General features: G+C 42.2%; 1 protein-coding gene across 3 annotated transcripts in view; it reads left to right on the top strand.

The window, feature by feature from the left end:
- Positions 1-23,487, top strand: part of ptpn13 (protein tyrosine phosphatase non-receptor type 13) — a 236,941-nt gene that overhangs the window by 166,435 nt on the left and 47,019 nt on the right. For all 3 annotated transcript variants that reach the window (XM_055640029.1, XM_055640022.1, XM_055640017.1), the window contains 5 exons: positions 4,662-4,751; positions 8,504-8,877; positions 13,040-13,250; positions 14,113-14,271; positions 18,228-18,399. In XM_055640029.1, the coding sequence (XP_055496004.1) occupies positions 4,662-4,751; positions 8,504-8,877; positions 13,040-13,250; positions 14,113-14,271; positions 18,228-18,399 (1,006 nt within the window). The remainder of the gene's footprint in view (positions 1-4,661; positions 4,752-8,503; positions 8,878-13,039; positions 13,251-14,112; positions 14,272-18,227; positions 18,400-23,487) is intronic.

Genomic DNA, 23,487 nt, shown 5'->3' with positions numbered 1-23,487 from the left:
GCTATTGCACTAGCCATCTCCCTTGTCGAGGGATTGATGCGACAACGAAGTTTGAGCTATGCCTCCTCCAATTTATAGCACACCCTTTTGCTCCCTCTTTTGAGGCTAGCTAAGGAGGCCAGGGCTGGGCTGGCTTAAACGCTGGGCAGGCGGACGAGAACAGCAGTATGCCAGGGGAGCAGGATCAGGAAGAGCTGCTGGGTGTCGTGGGCCACTACATGGCTCCTCCACGCGACCATCTTCCCAAACAAAGCCCAGCAGGAGTAGGCCTTTCTAGAGGTAAATCTGCAGGCAGCTGGGTCAGCAGACTCGCAGACAAGAGCTAAAAGCAGCGAATTCTGAAGCTCCTAACAGAAGGGTCAAGATGTCACCGCCTTTGCTCGTTTCCACGGATCATACTCACCTGGCAGGCGAGATGCCATGATCACCAAGGTGGTTCTCCCAGGATGAGGCTATCCCGTTGCACTACGAGTGTGCTGAAGCCTAAGATGCTCCCAAATTTGGGATACTCGACTGACATTTGTGCATATAAGACCTGCCCTCAACCCCAAATATACGGGGCTATGCAATCCGCTGCTGCGGGAAGAGAGGCAGCTAAACCTGTGCGCCTCATGAGGGCAGGCCATGGAACGAGCAGGACATCGCATCCAACACCCAGCTGGCAGCACCCCTCGGCATCCACCAGCAAATATCCAACAAGGACTGGTGAAAGCCTGGCGACCGCTTCACATTACCCCCAAAGTTCTTTTTAGACAGGGGCCCAGAGCGGAGCCGTGGGAAAATACGCCGCCCCACCGACAGCACCAGCATACCAGCAAAACTAAGCCTTCATGAAAAAACAATGAACATGGAGGTAGGTAGTCTGGTTCCTCCCAGTTTACACAAATAAGGGTGCTCTACTAACTGCGGGGGGGGGGGGGGGGGGGGGGGCATTTACACTTGTTGATAAAAGCATGGGGTGCTGTCACAAATAACTAATATATACTCAACAGTATTAGTGGATAAAAACTTGAATTCAAATTGGGCATATTACCGCCAGTTCAGCAATGCGCCCAAAGGGCATTTTCTCCCTCTAAGAAAGAGAAGCGAGAAGGTCAAGCTGAACTAGAAAGGCTCATTACAAAACGGATCATGGGAGTAAACATGAACCATTGGAATTTGTATCAAATACATTCACCAAAACTACAAAAGATGGTGAATGTAGCATCATCATTGACCTAATATCACTAAATAAATATGTTGAGTATATACACTTTAAGATGGAGACATTTTTTGTCACTGCCAGACATCTGATCGCCAAAGGATACCTTATGGCAAGCATTGATATGGAAAATGCATACTATCTTATACCCATACACTAGGATCATTGTAGATACCTAAAAATTTACCTGGATATGGACATCCCGGTTAGGGCAACTATGGGAGAATAGAGCATTCCCAGTGGTCTAACCTCAGCCCTAAACTATTACTAAAATATTAAAAATAGCCATGAAAATATTAAGAAAACAAGCATAATCATGGCATATATTGGATGATATCCTCATATTAGGGGAAACAAAGGAATTAGCTGTGGCAGCAGTTCTAGCTACGAAACAGCTCCCTAAAGCACTGAGGATCATCCCACGCCCAGATAAACCAGAATTGAAGCCGTTAACTACCATGGATTATCTGGGCTACAATATCAATTCTATCCATATGACTGTTACTTTGCCAAGGTGCTTGGGTCACTATAATCAAATCATGAATGTACCCACTGAAGCTATATCGCAATTACAGTGGTGGGCAGACAATGTTTGGCATAGTTTTCAGCCCTATTATTATCACCAATCCTAACTTGGTTATTAAAAACCGATGCCAGTACTTTAGGCTGGGGAGCAACTAACTCCATATCCAGCACAGGTAACAGATGGACCAATTCAGAATCATCATTACTACACACACCGGGCATCAACTATTTGGGATTGGTGATCGCCTATTGGGTTAAAAAGCATATGCATTTCAAATGCAGCACGTACATATGCGGTTACGGATTGATAATACTATGGTGGTGGCTTATATCAACCATATGGGGAGCATAAAATCATTATCGTGCAACAAATTGGTCAAACAGATCTGGCAATGGTGTGTCAAAAGACATTTTAACTATCAGCTGCCTATTTCCTAGGAAGCTAGAACAGTGGGAGACACCACGTCACGGGGAAAAATTTATGATAACATTGAATAGATGTCAAACCCAAAATATCTGCTAAAGGTATTAAGCAGTTTGAAAGCCAGATATCAATTTGGTTGCACAAGACGGAATCACCAGTAACCTATGTATGTGACTTAGGAACCAGATCAGAGGCAGCAGCGATAGATGCCTACACGCTGGAAGGGGGAATTTCTGCTTTGCCTTCCTCCCTTCTGCCTCATCAGTCGGGCACTTCGCAATACAGATGGAATCTGTCTCCGAGATATTGAACGTGCCCGACCGGCCTACATAGCCATGGTTCCCAGTTCATCACGACATGGTGGGCGAGTCACCTATGGATTTCCCTAGTGGACCATGGTTGCTGACTCAACCCAGTCTCAGGCATAAGCCACCCATGCCATAAAACATCAAACTCCTGGGTGTAGGTTTTGAATAGACCTTACCAGGGGCTGGGATTATCCAAATGAACCATTACCACCATGTTGGCATCCCTGCGAACAGTCACCAAGAGCAAACATGGGAAAAATACTGCCACGACGCAGGGACAACATACCAAACTATTCAACCACTGACGTATTGGAGTTCCTGGACCATCTACACCATGATTAAAAGGTGAGTTACAGTGCCGTAAATACAGCATGAAGCGCCTTGTCTGCTTATCTAAAAACAGCAGGACAGCAGAGCATGGGATCCCATCCACTGAAGATAAACTTATGAAGGGCAATTATAATAATAAGCCCCAAAAACCCAGGTATACCCATGTATGGGATATCGGTGTGATATTGACATATCTCAGGGAATGGCACCAGCCAGATCCCTCAGTCTTGCTCAAACTATGTTAAAAACGCTCATGCTTATGGCTCTCGTATACGCTCACAGAGTCCAGTCACTCCATAAAATTAGACTGGATAACATGGTGATTACCCCAGACGCATCACGTTCATCGTTCTAGGTCTGGTAAAACCTAACTCGCAGGTATATGGGACTAGGCGAGATTGTGTGTTCGGCACGGACTAGTAGGGTCGAGATGGCCTGTTTTTTCCGTGCTGTAATTGTTATATGGTAATATGGTTATATGGACCAGGAACGCCCAATTCACTGGTGGGATTCCGGGCCTACCCACCAGAGTCCAGGTTGAGTGTGGTGACCCATCTACAACAATATATAGACACAACCCACAATCTTAGAGGGAGAGGAAAGCCTATGGGTCAACCACAGAAACCCCAAGACGGGGTAACGAGCCAAACCACTTCAAGGTGGCTCAAACAGGTACTGAAAGCTGCCGGAATAGATAATAATACATTTAAATCCCATTCCACTAGGGCAGCATTGATATCAGCGGCTGAACGAATGGACATCCCGGTTGACCACATTCTCAATACGGGGATGGTCAAGGGAAACGACGTTCAGAACATTTTTTATTGTAAACCGTTGATAAGCCTGATTTAATTGCAGAAAGAATATTACAAACTGCAAATATTAATTTAAGCTCAGGGGAGCTATTTATGTTGTTATTGTTAACAAATACCTTTCTGTTTCTTGTGAAAGCAGATCCATTGGTTGATTACGATAACACTTCCTCCCTCAAAAACTTCGGCAGTGAGTGAAATAAAAACTGTTACACGGTTTGAAATCACAGACCTTTGAAATCTTCACGGAATCACTCACGTGACTCCGAAGTAAAATAGTAAGATTAAACGAGTACTTACCAGTATGAAGTTTGATCTGTATTTTATGAGGAGTTACGATGAGGGATTACGTGCCCTCCGCTCCCACCCTCAATATATAGATCAAACTAATAAACTGATGTCTCACAGATCTTTACTATGTTACTTCAAATATTGTGTCTATCCTGTGATTCCACACCGCTGCTTCGAAGTATGCCGCAACAGCGCACTGGGCGGGTTCTTCACGTAATCCCTCATCGTAACTCCTCATAAAATACAGATCAAACTTCATACTGGTAAATATTTCTTCGGTCGTATTCCCCATCCCCGTCTCCGTCTGCGCCGAGGCCTAATGGCGGAGCTGGCGGCATCGGAGCTGTAGCAGCGGCGGAGACCCGACTCGGTCCTGGAGCTGTGGCGGCGGCGGAGACTCGACTCGGCCCTGGAGCTGTGGCGGCGGCAGCGGCAGCGGCAGCGGCAGCGGAGACCCGGCTCGGCCCTGGAGCTGTGGCGGCGGCAGCGACCACCCGCGGAGTTTGAGCCGTCGCCTCGGCGCAGAGGGAGAACAAAGAGGGAAGAGACAGAGACTTTAAGATTTTGCCTTCCACCACAGTGAGGAGGTGTTTGGTGAACTCACTGTGGTGGATGTTAAATTTGTGTTGATTGTGTGTTTTTGTCATTTTTTAAAATTATATGCATGACTGCAGGGAAACAAAATTTTGTTCAGACCGAAAGGTCTGAATGACAATAAACGAATCTAATCTAATCTAATCTAATCTAATTTTTTTCCTCTTCTTCTTCAGGAAATAGTGTCTGTCCTCAGGCGGACATCGCAAGAGGTCACTCTGTTACTTTACAGGCGCGGTGCATTGCCCGATACTGACTCCTCTTTGGTGAGTTGCACTGTTAGGAATCCAACAGTTACAGACCAATTCAACCAAATATTTGCCCAATCCCGTCCAACTTTGATTTGTCAGCACTGATTAAACTCAGAACCAGTCTTCAGGGTTGCCTGGTCAGACCAACTGAGGAGCAGAGTGAATGGTTATCTGAATGTGGTGATTAAGGAACAAAATACTTCTCCCAAACCCCACATTAAAAGAACTGATCACTTCTGTTCTTAATCCCTGAAAATTCATTCACCTAATCAATTTAACTGGGGTTTTGTGGCACTAACAGTTATTGAGTTTTGAATTTTATAACTAAAGATAAGATTTGATTTTACTCTCATATCATTCAGGTTTACAAGACAGATTTGGCAGAGTGGGGTGGTGCAGGGAGATAGCTGGTGGCTCTCCAGTTCAGTGATCCAGGTCTAATTGTAACATCTGCGGCTGCCTGTACGGAGTCTGCACTTTCTCCATATGAGTGTCCTCCGAGTGCTCCAGTTTCCTTCCAGGTGCCAAAGGGGAGTGGGTTGGGAGGTTAAGTGGCCTCCATAACATGCCCCCTAGTGTGTAGATGAGTGGTAGGGTTTGGAAGGTTGATGGGAGTGTAGAGAGAATAAAATGGGTTAGGGAAGGATTTGTGTAAAAAATAGGTGCATGCTGCTCAATGAACTCAATGGGCCAAAGGACCTATTTCAGACTGAATATTACTATGACTGTAGCAATGTTATAGTATTAGCCATCTAATGATTAAGTAAAATGAAATAGAAACATTATATTTCTAACGTTTAGTAAAAGTGTATTTAAATTTAGTATCATTCATTCATAGAAACCCAGCAATATGTTTAAAGCCACTATGATTCCCATTGGTAAAAAAATATTGATGTGAACAAAATAAATATTTATTTCATGTAGGCCTTTTAGAAAGGTATACATTATAATTATTTTCATTATAACCGTGTAATCCCAATTTAGTCAGCAAGCTGAACACAGTCTATACACGTTTCTGCATGTCTACTAATGCTTAAATCTGAATCATTGCTAACCCTGTAGTTGTCTGTATGTTTTAACTGCATTTCTAAAATCTATTGTGCTTTATTTTATACTGCACCTAGGAGCCATTGCATTCAATTTTATCTGTGCTAATAATTTTCATAAAAGCTCTGTGGAAGTCACTTTACTAGATCTGAGTTTGTGTTGACTTTGTGCCATTTTATTTTCTGCTCAACCACCATCATTTTTTTTTTATTCCTTTGTTCGACTAGTTGTTGAAGTGGTAGCAGTTGATTGCTTTTAGGGTGGGTTTGCATTTTTGTCTCTGCCTGATAAATGAGCTGCTTTTGCATGCCTAGACATTGTGCAAGATGATGCTCGTCTTAGAATCACATGCAATGTTCCAATTAAACGGGGAGTTTTCCTCCCTGCTGGTTGAAGGTTTAAAACCAGACAAATAATTAAAGCAGCTCGGGGAGAAAGGGAGAAAATTGGAGACAAAACATCTGAAGGGTAGGTGAAGATAAGACACAAAAAGCTGGAGTAACTCAGCGGGGCAGGAGGCATCTCTGGAGAGAAGGAATGGGTGACGTCTCGGGTCGAGACACTTCTTCAGACCATTCTTCAGGGTAGGTGAAGCAGGCATGGCCTGAAATTGCATGAAATTATATCAAAGCAGTTGTGTGAAAGGAGTGAGACTTAATGTGAGTGGCAAAGAGATGGTCTGTGGGACAGGGGCGAGTCAGTCGCAGAAGAGAAATTAGGTGGGAGAAGGGTTCAGCACGTACAGAGAGTGAGAGATTAGAACTGTTGGAATGTGAAATTGGAAGTGTGCCTTGTTGGGGGGGGGGGGGGGGGGGGATTTATTTTTTCAAGGTGTAAAAGGGGAGTTGGAGTCAGCAAGAGAGCCTTGAGACCTGCCTGTGGGGCTCAGTGGATCACTCGTACAAATTGAAAATAATTCTGAAAAGCATTTTGTTTTTCAGTTGCGCAGTAGAATAATTGTGCTATGTGAAACGTTGCCTGTGTATATTAAATTTAAGGTTACACAGAAAAGCTGGAGAAACTCAGCGGGTGCAGCAGCAGCTATGGAGCAAAGGAAATAGGCAACGTTTCGGGCCGAAACCCTTCTTCAGACGATGAGAAATTAGGTGGGAGAAGGGTTCAGCACGTACAGAGAGTGAGAGATTAGAACTGTTGGAATGTGAAATTGGAAGTGTGCCTTGTTGGGGGGGGGGGGGGGAGATTTATTTTTTTCAAGGTGTAAAAGGGGAGTTGGAGTCAGCAAGAGAGCCTGAAACCTGCCTGTGGGGCTCAGTGGATCACTCGTACAAATTGAAAATAATTCTGAAAAGCATTTTGTTTTTCAGTTGCGCAGTAGAATAATTGTGCTATGTGAAACGTTGCCTGTGTATATTAAATTTAAGGTTACACAGAAATGCTGGAGAAACTCAGCGGGTGCAGCAGCATCTATGGAGCGAAGGAAATAGGCAACGTTTCGGGCCGAAACCCTTCTTCAGACGATATTAAATTTAAATTGGGGGCTTCAATTGCTCTGAGCAGACTGTCATGTTAATGAAGCGTCCAGGTGTTACGGGTGAAGTAATTGCATGCTGTTTTAAAGATAACCTTCTGCATGACAATTTGAGTTTAGACAATCACCGTTAATGTTTAACTTCCTTCATCCCCGCCCCCTTTTTCCTACCCTCCTATGGTCATCTCCATTCTCACCCTGAAAGAAATCGTTTAGCCTCACATTCCTGCATTTGACTGAATATTCATTGGCCAGGAGTTGTACGACGACGGTGACTTAATGATTGTACTCCAAGTTTTCCCTTCCTTTTGCTCATTCATCAGTCTGGCGACCCCCTGCAACCATGACCCTGAAATCAAAAGTCCAGCTGAATTGGCCTGCCTCCCTTTTTGTAGACGCAAGCGATGATTCATCAACAATAGTGATTTGTTTTATTGTAATCGCAAGCTTTTTACATACTGCGCTTGCACTCCAGAACAAGGGGTCATAGTTTAAGGATAAGGGGGAAATCTTTTAGGACTGAGATGAGGAAAACTTTTTTCACACAGAGAGTGGTGAATCTCTGGAATTCTCTGCCGCAGAAGGTAGTTGAGGCCAGTTCATTGGCTATATTTAAGAGGGAGTTAGATGTGGCCCTTGTGGCTAAAGGTATCAGGGGGTATGGAGAGAAGGCAGGAACAGGATACTGAGTTGGATGATCAGCCATGATCATATTGAATGGCGGGGCAGGCTCAAAGGGCCGAATGGCCTAATCCTGCACCTGTTTTCTATGTTTCTATGTTTCATATCGGAATATTTATCTATCGGAATAGGTGGCTTCTAATATTAAGTTTATGCTTAATCTATATTTTAGTCATTGTGCCTATCCCAATTGAGTTTGATACCGTATACTCTCCTCACTAAGATTAGCATTGTCCAGGAGTCCTTAATCAATATTTCTTCTCAAATGTCCTTTATAATCTCGCAAAAAGGCATTGAATCGGTACATAACTGATCGTGTCCACAAAGCATTTGCCATTTTAAGAGAGAGTGTTTACTGCTTTTATATTATAGTCAGTGTGCATGCAGTTAGATATCATTTAATTGACTGTAAATTAGCAAGGGGAAGCATTTCTTTGGAAAGTACCAAGTTTAAAATAAAGCAATTTCAAGTTGTGCAATAATTGAAAGCTGCTGTTGAAATAATATTTAAAAGGCATAATTTAACCAAAGGGACCTGTGCTTGTTACAGAGTGCAAATGATCCTCTGTCAAAAGAAATAAATGGAACCAAACTGCAGAAACAGCATCTGGGCAATTCACAGCTGTCCGAAAAGATGAACAATATGAACATGGATGATAATGACCTAGAGATCGCAAATGAATTTCAGAATGCAAGGCCGAAGTCTTCTCGAAGGGATGGTTTTAGTGTCAACACAGACTGTGAAGATATTGATGATAATTCCATGTTAAAAGAAGATGTAATTGTCAATAAGAAAATTGCCTGTCATGTATCTGGGAATACAATATCTTTCTCCACCGATCAGTATGACATGCCATACAACCAGGAAGAAAGAATAAAAAATACTTACTTTGTCACACATTCAAAAGTGGATCTGATGAACAGGTTGGTTTGGAAGAACACATTTCAACATTTTGATTTCCTTCCAATATTTTGTGTTTGTATAAATGGTCAGCAGATTGCAGTTGTTCAGATACAGGATCACAAATTGCTTGAAAGGACAGGGGTAACAACGCCCCAATGTGTAGAAGGGTTATCGAATAAAAGAGATTGAACCACTTAAGGCAATGTTAAAGAAAGAGCGAAAGAGAGATGGAAAGGCGGAAAGATTTGAGATTCCGGGCTTGAGGTTCAGAAGTTATGGACTTGACCATCAGTGTTGCAGTTAAGGACCTGATGTTAAAATCCTGAATGCTCAATAGGTCAGAATTTGGAGAGTAAAAATTGTTGTAGACCATATGGAGATTTTAAATAGAGATTCAGAGAGAGAGCTGAGACCAAAGAGGGAGTTGGGAATGAGGATGACATTTTCAAAAGCGAAGCATCACTTTATGCAAAGCCCCCGCTTAACCCAGCATTGGGTGCTGATTGAACAGAACCTGGTACATAGTTAGGTGACCTAAAATTTGCAGATGGTATAAGCAGGAAGCAGCCAGCAATGTGCTGAAGTAGTTCAAGTTATGGGTGAGGGCAGCACCTGAGCTGAGGCAGTGTGGAGCCAAGTAATGTGAAACTGATCAGAGGCAGTCTTCGTATTAGTTGCAGATTGGGTCAAAATTGTTTCTCAGAATCATGCATTATACGGCAAATACTTACAGAAACCATGACCACGATACAAATTTAATAGTCATTTCGGTGCTTTTATACATTGTAATCAGTTAATTAATAGGTTTGTTGATTATTTTTCATGGTTAGGCAATTTGATGAGGAGTGCATCGCATATCCTCCGTCAGCTTGTACTGCATATCCATCATTGAAGCTACATATACTATTCATTATAACTTTGCCACATCAGAAAAAATGAAGGTTGTATATAGTTTGTGTCCATTTTTAAACCAAAATTTGAGAAACTGCATAGAATTTTTCCCCATTTTCCTGTTATAATTTCATCTCAGGATCAATGGGTTGCTCAATAAAATTACTTGTGGCAATCTTCCCTTGAAATTATAGCAAAACTTTAAATGTATTCCTCATAAGTCTCAGTGACCATGTTTCTTAATTCACTGACTCATCTCATCTTTTCACACAAGTACAATAATGTACAATGTATTTGATGTTTTCTCAACACCTTAGATTGTTAGCAGGTGAAGTACATTACTTTGCATGAATGGAAATATGCTACAAAATCAATTAATTTGGAAACATTCAAGTCCTATTTCATCAAAATTGATTTTTATTTTTGCTTTTCCATATGCTGTTGCGAAATTTAGGCAAACACCAGGCGTATTTGTTGATTTTATGTAGGCATATATTCTACCAAACTTAGGTCAAGTCAAGTCAAGTTTATTCGTCACATACACATACGAGATGTGCAGTGAAATGAAAAGTGGCAATGCTCGCGGACTTTGTGCAAAAAGACAAACAAACAAACAACCAAACAAACTATAAACAGAATCATAAACACACATATTATTTTACATATTAAATATTGGAAGGAAAAACGTTCAGTAAAGTTAGTCCTGGTGAGATAGGAGTTTACAGTCCGAATGGCCTCTGGGAAGAAACTCCTTCTCAACCTCTCCGTTCTCACAGCATGGCAACGGAGGCGTTTGCCTGACCGTAGCAGCTGGAACAGTCCGTTGTAGGGGTGGAAGAGGTCTCCCATGATTTTATTGGCTCTGGAGTTGCACCTCCTGATGTATAGTTCCTGCAGGGGGGCGAGTGAAGTTCCCATAGTGCATTCGGCCGAACGCACTACTCTCTGCAGAGCCTTCTTGTCCTTGGCAGAGCAATTCCCAAACCAGATGTTAATATTTCCAGACAAGCATCTTGTGTTCCGGACAAATATGTTCCGGACAAGCATCTTGTCCGGAACATATTTCCGGACAAGATGCTTTCCACAGCCATGCACAGCCGTATAACTTTGGAAAAGGATGAGGACCACTCTAGATTTCATCGGGATGCGAATAAATCTGGACAAACTAAATGAGGATCAATGGTTATCAGATTAACAAACTACAATTGAACAACTGGCAGCATTTCTGAAAGAGATGGTTGAGGTGTAATCTATGTACATTCCCATAAGGTAGCAAAGTCTTCTTCTTGCGTATGGCGTGCACAGCCTAAAGTTATAGATTAACTTGTTCTATTTGATCTATTTGTTTGTGCACTTCGGGTTGATTGCATTAGTCGAAACAGGGTGGACCACATGGAGGTTGCAATCTCCCACCCCAGGTAGCAAAGTAGGAAAGTTGAAATGAGACCTCCTTGAATATCTAAAAAGTAAAATAAAGTAGGAAAACAGTGGGCGGCACGGTGGTGCAGCGGTAGAGTTGCTGCCTTAAAGTGCTTACAGAGCCAAAGACCTATGTTCGATCGCGACTACGGGTGCTTGTTTGTACGGAGTTTGCACGTTCTCCCCATGACCACGTGGGTTTTCTCCAAGATCTTCAGTTTCCTCCCACACTCCAAAGACCTACAGGTTCGTAGGTAAATTGGCTTAGTATAAATGTAAAATAAATGTCACTTGTGTGTGTAAGGTAGTGTTAATGTGCAGGGATCACTGGTTGGTGCGGACTCGGTGGGCCGCAGGGCTTGTTTCCGTGCTGTATCTCCAGATTAAACTAAACTAAACAGGGCTCTTGGTACAAGAGGTTGCCAACACGAAGGAAAAACTAGCTAATTATAGAATGTTCCCAGGAAAAGCAAAAAAGAAAATAAGAGTAGCAAATGACAGCGAGATTGGTAGCAAACATAGAAAGATACATGGAAAGATGTAAGTAACCAACTGGTAACAAGATAACAGTATGAAAAAGAGATGTAATCAGAATCAGAATCAGAATCACTTTATTCGCCAAGTATGTTTTACAACATACGAGGAATTTCATTGGCCAGGTCAGTCATACAATTAAAAGCAACAGATCACTCAAAAACACATTTTAACATGAACATCCACGACAGTGACTCCTACACATTCCTCACTGTGATGGCAGGTGAAAGTTCAAGTCCTTCCCTTAGTTCTTCCTCGGTTGGGGGCCTCGAGCCCCCGTTGACGGGACGATCTTGACTCCCGTAGCCGGCAGCGTTTGGGCCCTCCACGTCGAGGCGATCAGCTCCCACATCGGGGGGATGTCAGCTCCCCCGCGCTGGGCGATCGAACCTCGCGTCGGGGCTGGTCGAACCTTCCGCGACGTTAGAGCTTCCCGACTCGCCTCTCCCAAAGACTGCAAGCTTTTGATGGTAAGCCCGTGGTGGGACCGACCCCAGGCAAGGGATCAGCTCCGATGTTAAGTCCGTGCCCCGCGATAGGGCTCAAAGTCAGTCCAAGGAGGCTTCCAGCTCCATCGATGGAAGGCCGCAGAGCGTGCCGGAGAATGTGATCCGAAAATTAGTCACATCTCCAGCACGGTAAGAACTTGAAAAAAGTTTCCCCCGATCCCCTCCCCCCTCCCCCACATAGAACAAACGGAAAGAACATTAAAACAAACTTTTAACACACTCAAAAAATAATGAAAAAACAAACAGACTGCTGGCATATAATGGAAGCAGATATCATGGTCATGATACAAAATAAGTACCTTTTATCAATCTTTACCTTAGAAGAAGAAGCAACTGGAATCTCAGCAAGATAAAGACACTGAGGTGGCTGAAAACTGGTTTTCAAAACTGTGTAGGAAAGGCTAGCTGTTCCTACGGTCCAAATGAGAAACATGCTCAGACTATGCTTTTCTTTACATGATATAGTTATGAATTACCGGTAGTTGAAGTTGAAGAATCTGACGAATTAGGTGAAGTAGAATCTGAAGAACTGTACTTGGTGAGATGGTAAAGAGAGAGATCGTGGTGTTCTAAAGGGGACTGGATTAGTGGTGGCATGAGAAGAATTTGTCAGGGAAGTACATTGCTGCTCCAAAGCTAGGTATATATTCAGATTATGATTCCTTGCTCTAAATGCTGGGAGAATTTACACCTTCCTATTTTTAATTTAGTATCTGCTGATCAGAGTGCAAAAATAAGTCACTTCTTTGTTGATATCATTTAGTTCACCGGTGACTGTATGTTACTAGACATCTAATTCAAGCTTTTTCAAATCCTAATTATGTTCCAGAAAGCCACCTTCACCAATGACTCTTGACTTTACAACAGAGCAAGGTTGTGGACTTGAACCTGAAGTCCCCTCTCCTACTCCAGTCGATGAGAAGTACATTAGTTCTGGCCCAAGTTCAGAAGTGGAATCGTTATCCTCTTTGAATACAGCGCAGCAACAGGAGGACACTAGAAAACACAAGGAAGATGAGCAGGAGGTAGAATTGCAGCCGGTAAGGATTACGATCATTGTGGCATCTTTTTAAGATAGATTAACTCCTGCTTTTATTTCTTGTGTAATGTAATTTGAAGTAATGGATTTAATTTCTGATTAGATGATCAGTTATCATTACTTTGGCTCAAATTTTGAGACAAAACAGGCAATGTTTGCAGTCATTGTGCTTTGAAACCGATGGCAGCTTCTGGGCCATTCACATGGAACATCGAACAGTGCAGCACAGGAACATGCCCTTCAGACCACAATGTTTGTGCCGAACATGATGCCGAGTTAAATTGATCTTGTAAACCAGAGCCAAAGTCAGTGTCTGCTTTAAACACGTATTTAATGAGCACTTAGCAGCGTTGAGGACAACAGGTTATCAGTGCATCCTGGCTGCTCGAACTGAAGTGCTGGGAACCGGTGTTAGTATAAGTGTTATAGAGGGGTGGAGTTAGTGATGCTGGCTTGTGTGTGATTGGCTCAGATGCACCATCAATCTACAGATCTCATCTCCCTTCACCCGATACCTAAACCTCCATTCCCTGCACATTCACGTGCCTATCCAAAAGCCCCTTAAATGACACTATCATATCTGCCTTCACCACCACACTTAGCAGCCCTATCCAGGTGCCCACCAGCCACTGTGGAAACAAAAACTTGCCCCACACATCACCTTTTAAAGTTTGCCCCTTTCACCTTAAAGCTATGCCCACTAGTCTTTCACATTTCCATTCTGGGAAAAAGATTCTGACTGTTTACCCTTATAATGTTATATACTTATATCAAGTCTCCCCTCAACCTTTGTAACAGAGTTTATTCATTCACGTCAATGCCAGCTGCTTGCTGTAACATAACCAGCATTTCCTTTGTTGTAGGAAGCAGAGTTGCACGTTACATTGAAAAAAACAGAAATGGGAAGTCTCGGTTTCACTGTGACAAAAGGGGATGATGACGCTGGTTGCTACATTCATGACGTAATCCAGGACCCTGCTAAGTGTGATGGACGGTTGAGGCCTGGCGACAGGCTCATTATGGTATGGTCAATCAATGAACAACACGTGCATAAATCCATACTGAAACAAAGACAAACTCTAGATTATAGGTTTATGTTTATTATTGTCACATGCAACAAGGAACAGTGAAAGCTTTGTCTTGCATGCTCTCCAAAATCAGATATGCCTGACTTAGATCCGAACAATGCAACTCAAGTACAATAGATCGAGCAAAGGGGAAAATACAGAGTTTAGGATACAGTTCTCCGCATGGTAGCGTTTTGGTTCCTAAATCCAATGTCCTTCAAAGGGTAGAGGTGGATAGAATAGTACTAACTTATGGAAGGACCATTCATAATTCTCATTGACAAATTTAGAAGATTAAAATAGTGCCCCAGAAATTGCTCAGGTACTTTTTAGGAAATTATGTCCCAAGAAGCTTGTACAAAATCCTACACCATGCGAGTACAGTTTCTCATGCTTGGGTAACTGGATTAAAACTTGAGCATTTGTGAAACGTCGTGGAAGAAATAATAAATTTGGCGTAGAATGAGAAAATTTGAGGGCTTGTTAAGAAAATATTATGAAACAATTCTGTTGCATAGGAACCTATCTTGGATGTTTTGCTTTGGTTTGAATGAGAATTTCTGATTATGTTAAATATGCAGATGATGCCCATGTTGTGGACAAAAAATAAGTTGCATAAGAAGTGTTGAAACAGCTTAGCAGAAAGTTGAAAGGGATCAAGAAATCTTGGCAGACTTGGGAAAAAAAACATCCTTGTACAACAAAAATATGTCACAGGAAGTCTAGACCAAACTATATGATGCTCTATTTCCAATAGTCTCTGTCTCTATATAATACTATGGCTGATTTCAGAAAACCAGCCTTGTATAGTTTGCATAGGGATTAGCAAGTTGTAATGAAGTATCATCGACCTGAATTGTTAACGCTTTCTTTCTACAGATGCTGCCTGACCCGTTGAGTATTTCCAACAAATTCTGATTTATTTCAGATTTCCAACACCTCCACATTTAAGTTATTGTGGGCTTTTTTATATCGTTGGGGATTTTGAAATGATATTGCAGAGAATTTCACTATCTCTTGTTGGAGGTAGTTCATCCCAGTTGTTGTATGGTGGGAATGTTGCATGCAACTTACTGGTCCAAGCTAGAATCATGTTGAGGTCCTGTTGCATGTGGACAGAGTGCTTAATGCAACTTAATGCTGGGTGTTCTCATCAGTACTGCTTCAGACTGATATGTAAATAGTAGTGATTGTTAGCTGATGTGTGTAGTGATTGACGTTATTCCCCATGATTTGCATACTATGAGACTATATCTGTCTAAAATCATTACTGATGACTCCCAGAGATATTTTCTCAACTTGTATACGCTAGGGGATCAGTACCTCCGCATAAATAGAATGTATCCTGGGACGGTACTGAAGGAATCTGGGAGACTGGTTGAAAAGTTTGGTTTTACAGATGTAACAGATTTATGACATATATAACAGGTCTATGGAACAGATTTGCATTGTTTACAGGACTGGGTGTGTCATTATCAAGATTGATGCCCACTAATTGCCATGTAGTCAATTTGGTTTTATTTTTTATCATTTCTTATATCGTTTGGTACAATTATCAGCTTGCTGGGCTGCTACAGAGGACAGCTAATTGTCAACTACATTATTATAGCTGTAGAAAAAATTATACAAACTGCTGAAGTAACAGGTCAGGCAGCATCCCTGGAGAACATGGATTGGTCACATTTCAGGTTGCTGCCCTTCAGACTGACCATAAGTGGGGTGAGAAGTGAGAGTAAGAAAGCTGTAAAGGAGGAGGGGCAGGACAAAGTGTGGCAGGTAATAGGTGAGCACAGGCGAGGGGGGGGGGGGGGGGGAATGGGGGGGGGGGGGGGGGGGGGGGGAGGAGGTTTGACAGGCAGATAGTTGGACTCTTGCAGCTTTCTTCCCCAAAACACACACACACACCACCACACCCCATTACAATTAGTTTGAAGAAGGGTCCTGACCTGAAACGTCAGCTATCGCAATGCTAGCTTTTATTTTGAGCCAAATGCAATGCTTTTATTTTGAGAGTACTAGAATACAAAAACAGGGATGTAATGCTGGGGCTCTATAAGGCGCTGAGCAATTTTGGGCCTCATATCTGAGGAAGGATGTGTTGGTGCTGGAGAGGGTCCAGAGGAGGTTTACGAGAATGATACTTGGATTATTGGGTTAACATATGATGAGCGTTTGACCACACTGGGCCTGTACTCAATGGAATTTAGAAGGATGTGGGGGGAACCTCATTGAAACCTACCGAATAGTGAAAAGTCTGGATGAGGAGAGGATGGGATTAAGAAGGCAAGGTAGATCAGCTCTGATTGAATGGCGGAATAGACTTGATGGGCTGAATGGCCTAATTCTGCTCCTATCACTTATGAACTATCCGTGTCCACTGGGGATGCTGCCTGACACACTGAGTTACTCCAGCACCTTCTGTCTTTTTTTGTAAACCAGCAGTTGCAGTTAGTTGTTTCTACATTATTACAGCTGTAATGTATAGGTCAGCTCAGATAAGATGAGCAGCTTCCTGCATTAATACTTCAAGCTCAAAAAATAGTGCAGGCTATAATTTGGAAAGACAACATTATCAGAGTACACTTGAAAAGAGTTACTATAATGTAATGAACAGGAAAACTGGAAAATCATTCAGGATGATGTGATATGTCATTTTGGACAGGTAAACCAAAATAATCCAAATAATCTCCCACTCTAACTCGGGTAAAATTAGATTTCAAAATTGTTAAATGATGACTCTAAAACTTAAAAACAAATTCTTCCTCATGTATGTAATTTCTATAACATCTAAAAAGAACACAATTAAAATGGCTTTTTGAACTATTGAAATAATCATTGTCCTCCAGTTGCCTTTGTTCTTTGCAATATTAGGGAAGCCTGAGCTCACAGCTTTACATTATGTAATATGCCCACATGTTTGATTGCTGTATTTTTCATGAGGCATTTAAAAAACTGAATGCAGAACACATTAAATCTAATTTATAATCTTAACTAAATGCATCTGAAATATTTCAAGCTTGTGAGTCTCAAGAAAATATTGTTTTTATTGCTCAGAACTGCTTTACAAGAACAAGTTTACACAGGTGGTCCTGTTGAAATGCAACAAAATACTTGAAAGACGGGATTAATAGAATTACTTGAAAGATGGGAATAATAGAAATTTAACAGATCCATTGTTATGCGGTGCATATTGTAACTATGGAGTGAAAAACTATGGAGTGAAAAAAAAAATGTTCACGCAGAGAGGGGTGAATCTCTGGAACTCTCTGCCACAGAGGGTAGTTGAGGCCAGTTCATTGGCTATATTTAAGAGGGAGTTAGATGTGGCCCTTGTGGCTAAAGGTATGGAGAGAAGGCAGGTACGGGATACTGAGTTGGATGATCAGCCATGATCATATTGAATGGCGGTGCAGGCTCGAAGTACCGAATGGCCTACTCCTGCACCTATTTTCTATGTATCTATTACAATTATTAACTACAGAATTTCATATCAAATGAGTAACTAACAGAATTGAAGACAGACACAAAAAGCTGAAGTAACTCAGCGGGACAGGCATCATCTCTGGAGGGAAGGAATGGGTAATGTTTTGGGTCGAGACCCTTCTTCAGACCCGACCCGAATCATCACCCATTCCTTCTCTCCAGAGATGCTGCCTGTCCTGCTGAGTTACTCCAGCTTTTTGTGTCTAACTTCGGTTTAAACCAGCATCTGCAGTTCCATCTTACACAAATAACAGAATTGGTTTACAAAGCTTGCTTTATGTGTGCTAATGCTTACAGACGGAACAAGTCCAGGCACAAGTCGAGATGTCTTAAGCATGCGTGGGTTTTTCGTTGGATGACTCATGTATTTGGACGATATGCCTTGCATGATAACAGCTTTGGTTGTTCTTTGCCACTGCTTGTCATAGGTGAATGGCGTTGACATCACCAGTATGAGTCATACAGAAGCAGTGGATTTTCTTCGATCTACCCCAGATACAGTCACTTTAGTAATCGGACGGGTACTAGAGATACCAGAATTTCCAATCAAGCCGGATATGCTCCCTGATATCACAATGACATGTCACGAGCATGAAACAGGTAAAGATTGATTATAAACCGTTGTTTTTCTTGCCTTTGTAATAATAGTTACAGAATTAGAACTGTGTAAATAGTTACTGAATTTAAGACATTGTCATTATTACTACTTTGATGCAGTTTAATATAAGCCTGAAAATGAGATTGCTATTGTAAACATATATATGAGAGATCTAGATAGGAAAGTGACTGAGAGGGACCACGTAAACTGACAGTGAGAATGATGAAACTTTTAAGATGTGAAGGTATTGGAGAATGAGATGAGGGCATGGTCCTGAATATGCCTGGAATAAGCCTGGAACAAAGACTGTTCCACATATTTAACAAACAGACAGGCATATCTAATGATCACGTAAGTTACTAGACTCTTATCTACAACTTTATTTGAATGTCTTGGAGAAGCAGTTGGGGAAGTGGCCCTGAATAAACCAGGAACAAGGTCCATTCCATTATTTTGTATTTGGAATCAAGGGAATCAAGGAATTTGTTAAGTTTATAAAATAAGATGTATTGATGCATAATTAACATTTATGAAGGATAGTGTCAGATATAGGAAGTTATACAGGCTCATTAATTTAACTTGGGTACTAAATAGAAAGATTAAACGAGAACTTACCGTTTGAAGTTTGATCTTAATTTTATGAGAAGTTAAAGTGAGTGAATATGTGAAGAGCCCGCCAGCCCGCATGCGCGTCAATCTTCAGAGCAGCTGTATGAAACCACAGACTAGTTGCTGAACTCAAACTATAGAAAGATTAACGACCTTAGAACTACCGAATGATCTTTATGAGAAGTAGGGTTGGGAGTGGAGGGCACTTATTCCCTCACTTCAACTTCTCATAAAATAAAGATCAAACTTCAAACGGTAAGTTCTCGTTTAATCTTTCTATTATATCTCAAAGTCACGTGAGTGACTACCTGAAGTCTTCAAAACTCTGTGGTTTCATGCAGTAACCCAATCTGTGTGTGAAACACTTAAACAGATAAACCATTAATGGTAGAAAAAACATGGGTTATCAATACCATGATGCTAACTTGCATACATGGCCATTGTTCTTAACCGGACCATAGTCCCAATTGACTTTGAGTTGGACAATTACTCATGCAACATTGTGCAGAGTTCTATCTGCAAATATTCAGACATATTCAACCAAATGTTATAATTTATTAACATGCACTATGTAAGCCTCTTGTTGTATGATGAAAGGGAACTATCCATTCTATTGGCTGCTAATGAGCCATCAGCAATATCTTGAGACTATTGAATAACAACAAAGAAACTATCTTTCATCTCATAGGTACTAGCAAGCTCAGTGCACGTATACCTAATGGCACCCCCAATCTCTGCTCTGGTGGGTATGTTGTCAACTTCAAATGTACGCAATCATACCCATTTCAAACTACCCTAAGATCAGTTACTGAAACATAATCATCTTAAAAATACTGCTCCCATTAGAAATACAGTAGAATAATATTTGCATAATAATTTACTGATATACATCGTACACTACAATGAGTGTAGGCTATTAGAGTGGTCATATAAAAGACACCCTGCATAACATTAGTGAACAGTGAGTGAATAACCAATAATTTATTGTCTCACTTATGGTACTATAGAGAATGACAAAGCAGCACAAGCAATGTCAATTGTGCTATCACATAGGCTCAAACTGAAAGCCACACAAAACCTCTGTTACTTCCATTTAAAAAATAACTCACATATTTTGTTCACAAATTTACCATACAATCGTGCAGAGCTAGCTGCCCGAGAAGACAGGCTGCCCCAGCCATCACTCGTGAGTGAGTAAATAGGAGTTGCTTCATCCGCCTTACCATGGCCTGAATGAATAGGCAAAATTGTCACTATTAAATTTCATGTTGCCTCATACTTATATTGCAAGAGGTATCGACTGATAACCCTTAAGTTTTATCAGCTGCAAAATGTTGCATGTTATCTAAAACTCAATGCCACAATGCCCTTAGATCTGAGTAGGGCAGCATTGGCTTCCACCACTGGCTTTGTTATTAAACACCAGATAATCTGTGCCTCATGTGTATAGATATGGCAAAATATGCATCTTCAAGATTGATTCTCTGAATCAGTTAAATTGCAGAAACTAAATCATCCATCTTAAACTGGGTTCCCCTCGGAACCACTGTTCCTCTATTGACAATAAGGTCAGAGAATTTTTTGGCTTCTCTTACAGCGGAAGATGCATTATCTAGTTATTGATACATTTCGCTGATAACATATAATCAGAACCTTATGACTAGAGCTGAAAACACAGTCTCCCTTTGATGTGGGAATACAAGTTCCCTGTCAACTCTTGACTATAAGAGTAACCACGAATTCTCAGCGTTCTACCTGTACCAGGTGCTGTTTCCTCAGGCCTCTGGCCCCCATATGACTCGGATGAGCCAGCATTATAATCGGAGTCACCTCTTCCCGATAGTCTGCTAGACAGAGTAGGAGAAATACTGCAACCCTGCCAGGTGTTGTCACCTGGCAAATAGCTGGAGCCATCTGTAATGCCTCCGGTATCCGGAACATAGTTTGTTCATATGATTAAACAGAAGCATAGCCCCTTTGGATCAAAGATTCGACTGTTTTATCGATATCCACATGGTTGGGGTCTCTTATGAAAGATTTCCAACAGTCCCTTCTACTGAGCGGAAATTATCATGACGCAACCCTGCACCAGGTATTGCTCCACAGGTGTCTAATGGACACAGCTGAAAAAAGGCTTCCCAAGCCAGGAGCTCCCTTCTGGTGCCTCAATAGAGTTCCTCCGAACAGCCGCCCACTCCAGCGGAACCTCATTCTGTGCCGTAATGGCAAGTCAAATTTTACTACACCATATGTTGTAGGATAATAAATGTCCTATCTGCTGCGGTAGTCAAAAACGTGACCGAACAGCAACCGCTATTAAAAACTGCCAGCTCTATTTATAACTGCCTTAAACAGTTCTTCAGATTTTTGACTTCAATTAAAGACCTCTGTAGTATATCGAAATGCCCCTATAAATAGAGCACACACTAAATAGTCTATAGCGTATGCTGCTTCAGCAGCATCTAAGTTTTAAAAATGTTTGGCGCTATGGCAGCTGAGCTTACCTAGCGTTCGTTGCCCTGGCCGCAGCTAATTTTCAAAAGCACCGGCTGCTGTTATCTTTAGCAGCGAGCGTAAACCTAGCTGCGGCTAATTTAAACTACCGTCTGCTCCCTAGCGGGCTCCCTAGCCGCGCCGGCAGCCCCAACTCCTAATGGAGCTTCCACGGTGGCCTAAAATCCAGCTGGCTGCTCCCGTTTGGAGCACCAAGCCGGCATCCACGAAACCGAACTCCTATGAAGCTTCCACGGCGGCCTCCAAATTCGGCCGCCTGCTCCCATACAGAGCTCCAACGGCGGCAGCCGCAAATTGAATCTAGCTCCTAATGGAGCGTCCACAGTGGCCCAAGACCGGCCGCCTCCATCAGCTACTCCGGGCCCACTGCCGCAGCGGCCCACTGAAAATAAAATGAACTTAGCTGCCAGAGCAGTTGCGAACTGTTCCGACTCTCGCCCCATGTGCGTATTGACGTGCATGCGGGCTGGCGGGCTCTTCACGTAGTCACTCGTGTGACTTCGAAAATAAATTAGTAGTTAAATGCCTCAGAAGGCAGTGGAGGCCGATTTGCTGGATGCATTCAAAAGAGAGTTAGATAGAGCTCCTAGGGCTAGTGGAATCAAGGGTTATGGGCAGGAACGGGGTACTGATTGTGGATGATCAGCCATGATCACATTGAATGACGGTGCTGGCTCGAAGGGCCGAATGGGCTACTCCTGCACGTATTTTCTATGTTTTATTGCCAGGTATTATCGCAATGACACTGTATGTTAGGCATCCTAATTTGAGGAAGAACATCCTTGTGATTGAGGCAGTGCAGCGTAGGTTCATGAGATTGATCCCTGGGATGGCAGGACTGTCATACGAAGGAAGATTGAAAAGGCTAGGCTTGTATTCACTGGAGTTTAGAAGGATGAGGGGGATCTTATAGAAACATATAAAATTATAAAAGGACTGGATAAGCTAGATGCAGGAAAAATGTTCCCAATGTGGGGCGAGTCCAGAACCAGGGGGCCACAGTCTTAGAATAAAGGGAAAGTAATTTAAGACTGAGGTGAGACAAAACATTTTCACCCAGAGAGTTGTGAATTTATGGAATTCTCTGCCACAGAGGGCAGTGGAGGCCAACTCACTGGATGGATTTAAGAGAGAGTTAGATAGAGCTCTAGGGGATAGTGGAGTCAAGGGATATGGGGAGAAGGCAGGCACGGGTTATTGGTAGGGGACGATCAGCCATGATCACAATGACTGGTGGTGCTGGCTCAAAGGGCCGAATGGCCTCCTCCTGCACCTATTTTCTATGTTTCTATGTTCACCTGAAAGGCAAACGTATGTTGGAGAATGCCTGTCTACTTTCTGAAAGTGGGTGGTTTGTCACAATTTGAAATGAAGTTTGCAGTTATTAGTTATTAGTTATTAGTGAGTAATGACAGAAATGAAGTAGATCCAGTTGCTTGGAAATTTGATGTCACTTTTCTTCTTTTCAGCTGCCAAAAAAGCCATATCATAATCAAACAATGCACATACATTCAGAGGAAGAATTCATTGTATCGTGCCTGGCTGCTCCTGGCACACCCTGAGCACAGACCAGAATTATTTTAAAAGTACTGTACTATGCAAACGCCCTTTGTGAACCTTGTCAGCCCCTGCAACCCCCCCTTCCACCCCCCATTTAAATGACTTGCAACATGACACATTTTCCCAGTAATCCAGGACTGCAACAGGAAGATAAGGCTGCTTTACTTAAAGCACTTTATCTGCTAGTTAACATGCTCTCTTTGTTTGGGCATGTTTCCTAACTAAGGGAAGGCAGTACCGCACACTTTTTCTGTTTTCACTTAAAAGCTTTACGGTGTTTGAAGCTGAATTGGAGCAGTGAAGGTTTACAGGAGAGAGAACAAGCAACTGGTGGAATTGTACGATAGTGAAAAGCAATATTATGCAAGATTTCTATTTCATATTTACATATTTCATATTTCCATATT

The sequence above is a fragment of the Leucoraja erinacea genome, chromosome 1 (genome assembly GCF_028641065.1).
Source record: "Leucoraja erinacea ecotype New England chromosome 1, Leri_hhj_1, whole genome shotgun sequence".
NCBI lineage: Eukaryota > Metazoa > Chordata > Chondrichthyes > Rajiformes > Rajidae > Leucoraja > Leucoraja erinaceus.
Note: the sequence above shows the minus strand (reverse complement) of the source record. Positions and strands in the feature narration are given on the sequence as shown.